This window comes from Mercenaria mercenaria, chromosome 12 (assembly GCF_021730395.1).
Source record: "Mercenaria mercenaria strain notata chromosome 12, MADL_Memer_1, whole genome shotgun sequence".
Classification (NCBI taxonomy): domain Eukaryota; kingdom Metazoa; phylum Mollusca; class Bivalvia; order Venerida; family Veneridae; genus Mercenaria; species Mercenaria mercenaria.
Window position 1 is genome coordinate 9,514,727 of NC_069372.1, and position 5,317 is coordinate 9,520,043.

General features: G+C 40.4%; 1 protein-coding gene across 1 annotated transcript; it reads left to right on the top strand.

The window, feature by feature from the left end:
• Window positions 1-1,165: 1,165 nt before the first annotated feature.
• LOC128547166 (uncharacterized) lies at window positions 1,166-2,396 on the top strand. Its single transcript, XM_053518932.1, has 2 exons — window positions 1,166-1,459; window positions 1,950-2,396. The coding sequence occupies exons 1-2, from the start codon at window positions 1,166-1,168 to the stop codon at window positions 2,394-2,396; spliced, it is 741 nt and encodes a 246-aa protein (XP_053374907.1).
• Window positions 2,397-5,317: the final 2,921 nt, after the last annotated feature.

The window sequence follows — 5,317 nt, forward strand, 5'->3', positions numbered from 1 at the left end:
AATCGAAAGTGTCCAACAACAGGAAGAGCTGATCGTACTGGGCGTTTTCAATGTCCGTGTAGGTAATGACAATGATGCTTGGCCAAACTGCCTAGGCTGTTTTGGAGGAGGGAAGTGCAATGAAAACGGGCAATGCCTCTTGGAGCTATGTTTGTATCACGCGCTCTGTGTAACCAACACCTACTTCAGCACCAAGACACAACACAGCGTACCATGGCGTCATCCAAGGTCCAAACACTGACATCAGCTTGACCTTATATTGATAGGACGCAGACATCTGAGTCACTTTCTCATTACAAGAAGCTTTTCCAGCGCCGACTGTGACTCAGACCACTCCCTTGAGTGCTCTAGCATCAAGATACATCATAAAAAGCTCCATAGGACAAAGCAGGAAGGGAAACCTAGAACCAATGTTAGCAAGACAAAGTTGCCACACTTTTCATGTTTGTAAGCCTTCTGGACTATGACCAAGCCTCAACCTAACAATTGAACATCTTGAGAAACGCAACATACGATGCAGCCATTACCATCTTTGGCAAGAAAACTGGATCCAGAGAGAATGACTGGTTCGACCACAAAAGCGAGAAGCTCACCCCACTGAATGATGCCAAACACTATTCCTTACAAATCCACAAGAACGAGCCATCCAATGCGACTCTCGGCCCTCTGGGATCTGCCAGGAATGCTCTCCAGAAAGTAGTCCGGACTTGTGTTAATGACTACTGGTCTGACCTTTGCAACACAATCCAGCAATCCGCAGACACTGGAAGCAACAATGGCATGTATAACGGCATCAGAAACGCAATCGGACCAGGCATAAAGACAACAGCGCCCCTTAATTCCAAAACTGGTGCAACTACAACCGACAAGGCCAAACAACTTGATAGATGGGTGGAACACTTCTCTGAGCTGTACTCCAGAGAAAACATTGTTTGACAGCCAGCCATTGATGATATTGATCGACTACTCATGATTTCAGAGCGTTACAACAAACCTTCAGCGGAGGAACTTGCCTAAGCTATTGACCAGTTGCCATCAGGAAAGACTGAAGACATGAAGACAAGGATTGCATCGCAGCTGAAGTCAAACAGTGGAAGGTTCAGCTATAGAACCACTGCATCGAACCCTAGTTCAGTGGTGGGGAGAAGTTGCAGTTCCCCAAGACATGAGAGATGCTAACATCGTAACTCCCTACAAAAATAAGGGTGACCGCAGCGACTGCAACAACTATCGAGGCATATCGCTGCTCAGCATTGTCGAAAAACTGTCCGCTCGCATTATCCTAACAAGACTACAGCAACTGGCCGAGAGAATATATCGAGAGTCTCAATGCGGTTTCTGTGCCAAGAGGTGTACTGTAGACATAATATTCTCCCTACGCCAACTCCAAGAGAAATCCCGAGAACAGAACCAACCCATGTACACCGCTTTCATTGAATTAACAAAGATGTTTGACCTTGTGAGTAGAGATTGTCTCTTCAAAATGTTTCCGAAAATAGGCTGTCCTCAGAAGTGACTAAGCATAGTGAGATCTTTTCATGAGGCAATGATGAGTCCTGTCCAGTTTGACGAAGACATATCAGTCGAATTTGGAGCTAACATAGCCCCTAAATTCTTTGGAATCTTGTTTGCCCTTCTTCCCAAATACGCTTTTGATACATCAACGCATGGTGTTTACCTCCATTCTAGATCTGACGGTCGTCTAATCAATCTGTCCGGGCTCAAATTTAAGACAAAGATCAGAAAGGTCCTCATCAGAAATATGCTCTTTGCAGACGACGTTGCAGTAGATTCACACCAACACGACGGGCTACTAAGGCTTATAAACAGGTTCTCAGAAGCATGCTATCTTTTTGGACTCACCATCAGTCAAACGAAACCACAAAATTTGAGTCAAGGCACAACGGAAATTCCCAGAATCACAGTCAACTAATGGTCACCAATTCCAGTATCTATGCTCTACCAACTCCAACATACTTTCACTTGATGTAGAAATCAACAAAAGAATCGGAAAAGCATCCACAACCCTCTTAAAGCTCACCAAAAGAGACTTGGAAAACAAACACCTGACCACAGCGACAAAAATGAAGGACTACAAAGCCTGTGTCATCAGTACCCTACACTACGGCAGTGAATCTTGGACAACACATACAGCACAAGAAAGAAAACTTGAGGTATTTCAACTTTGTTGCCTGAGCAAAGTACTAGGCAACACTTGGAAAGACAAGGTGACCGCCAATGCCGCCTACGCTGGCTCAGTCAAGCCCACAGAATGGATGGTGGACGCATACCAAAGGACCTACCGTACGGGGAACTTGCCACAGGAGCAAGGAGTAGAGGGCGGTCACACACCTTCGGTTCTAGGGCGTCTGCAAGAGAGACCTAAACGGATATAGCAAAGACACAGAGTCCTGAGAGGCATTAGGTAATAAATACCTCTTGAAACGGCACAAGAGGTGACTAAGGGATTGGAGGCAGAAAAGGAAGCCATCCGAGACGGAATGACGAAAAGAGGGCCGGACGCAAAGCCAGTCAGGCCAGTCAGTGGACGTCTTTAAACAACAGCAAGACGGACCATCAGTACATATATGCCAGGGATGTAACAGGGTCTGCTCATCTCGTATAGGGTTCAACAGTCGTCATGCCTGAGGGTGCTCATCCACTTCGCCCCACGGCACAATACCATAGTCGACATCGGCTGAAGGATGCCAACAATGTTTCAGGTTAGAACGTGATTTTTCACAAATACTTACTAGTTATTGACGATAGATTTCTATGTTTGGAAAAACCTGTTAAGTGTCATTTTAATTCAAGTAATACAAATACTACTTTTCTGCATTTTAAGCAATAAATATGTAATACCCTCTTATTTTTCGAAAATCTGAGCCCCATATATCAGTACATGCATTAAGAAAATGGATAAAGATGTATGCATGCTTTGTTATAATGAAACAACACCTCTCTGATGTTTATATTTATGTCTAAGTGTACTCCTTTGGCTCACACATCTGACGGGTTTAAATAATTTATCCCATAATCACCCCTGTGATCAAAGGTCTTTGCTATCAGTAGATGATTTGCTGGCAATTTGGTACTTGAAGTGTATTTAAATATTTGTTGTATCTATAGTAAATATAAGTTTAATTTATTAAACCGTTCCTATGTATGATTTCTATGGTGGCAGAGAGGTGACACATTTTTTTTTGTCTGGGCTTAACGCCGTTTTTCAACAGTATTTCAGTCATGTAATGGCGGGCAGTTAACCTAACCAGTGTTCCTGGATTCTGTACCAGTACAAACCTGTTCTCCACAAGAAAATGCCAATTATTTACGCAGTCAGTAGATAGCACACGCACGATTAAAAGTACAAATCATCTATGTCTATCCGTGTTGTGTTAGTTATTACATGCGCACTTATTAGTTATTACGTGCGCATATTTTACCGCATAAGTTATTACAAGCGCACGAAACTGCATTTAAACATCTATTTCATCACTGTACTACCGTAAAATTCCATTTTGCTATAGCTGTTTGATGCAGTTTAGAGCATCATTATGGTCACATCCTTCACACTACATTATTTTCAAGGATGTTTATGAATAATATATTGTTGGGCCTGCCACGAGTAAAATGCTTTGTTACTTTATAACAACTTAAAATATATGCAGTTTTTAAATCATTGTGTAATTTTGCAGAAATCAAAAGTCTGGTTTGTATTATACAATTTATTATAGGCAAAAATTATCAAGGATGTTTGTGAATAATATATTGTTGGGCCTGCCGCACGTAAAATTCTTTGTTACTTTATAACAACGTAAAATATGTGCAGTTTTTAAATCATTGTGTAATTTTCCAGGAATTAAAAGTCTGGTTTGTATTAAACAAGTATTATAGGCAAATGATCTCTTAAACTATAGAATACTTTTAGTATAGTCCTGCTCTTCAGTTCTATTATACAATTTACCGTATAAAAAAGAAAAACAACAACAATAAAAATAGAGAGAAAAAGAGACGAGATGATCCAGAGAAAACTACTGCTGCCAAACAACAAAAACATCATCTGGAAAAAATCAAGAAAATGCAGAAAAAAATCCAATTTCTTCTCGCCCTAACTTAAATCAGTCAAAAAACGGGATGCCCCCAGGCAACGCACAGAATATGACCTAGACGAATGTCACAAAATGGGGGAAAAACAACAGAAGAGGGACGAGAATCAGACTCCGAGAATCAAACCTCGGGGTTCACAGAGCTGCCTCAAGGAGTCCATAGATCACCTCATCAAGTGTCTGGAAGAAATAAAAGGAACAGGAGATTCATTCGAATTCAAAGTTGGAGAAAATGGCAACAACAACAAAAAAATACAGAAAGAAATACAGAGGGGCAAGGAGACAGTGAAAAATCTTTCTTCAAGGGAACTTACAAACTGTGAGTACAGACTTTTAGGTAAGGGACTAAAATTTTGGCTTAAACCTAAGCACCATAATGGGATACAGTTAAAACAAGAGATTTTTAAGTTCACGAGACGTTTATGGTTGAAAGAATATTTCTACACGCCGGAAGAGGATTCTGATGGTGAAAATGATTGTGGTAGTGCTGAAGGTGGGAAAAATAAACAGAAAGATAAGAAAAAACATTCTGTATTTATTCCACCTTTTGGAAGAGACTCTACACTTGACTTTTGCATTGATGCTATAACGCATGAACTTCTTCAAAAGAACAGTAAGTACAGGTTTCGGCCTAACCTATCTACTGATGAACTTTCTGCCCTGAAAAACCTTCGAAATGATAATAGTATAATCCTTAAGAAATCTGACAAAGGCTCAGTTATTGTGGTAATGAACAGGACTGATTATATTGCTGAAGTCAACAGACAACTGAATAATACTGCTTACTACAAAAATCTTGATCATAACCCTGTTGAACAGTTTTCAAAAGATGTTACTGATGTTTTAGATGTTATATGTAGGAATGTTAATAGTGATTCTAATGATACTTTAGTTGTACCTAGTGATGCCAGAACGCCACAATTTTACATCTTGCCCAAAATTCATAAAGATATTAATTCAGAACTACCACTTGGTTACCCAGGACGGCCAATTGTATCTCGGTATAACTCTATTACTGAAGGCATATCTGAATACATTGATAATATCTTGAATAAAATCTGAAAAGTAGATCCCTCAGAAGCCACACATGGAAGCCCTGCCCTCATATGTTCAAGACTCTACTGACTTCATTAAAAAGCTAGGGTCTATGCCTAATATCTCCCCTAATGCATTTTTGGTTACTATGGATGTTTCATCCTTATACACTAATA

Bases quoted from the DNA above. Each gene is read 5' to 3' on its own strand.
- LOC128547166 (XM_053518932.1), top strand. From the start codon at position 1,166: ATGAGAGATGCTAACATCGTAACTCCCTACAAAAATAAGGGTGACCGC. The intron at 1,460-1,949 runs GTGAGTAGAGAT...CACCAATTCCAG, and splicing joins TAACAAAGATGTTTGACCTT to TATCTATGCTCTACCAACTC.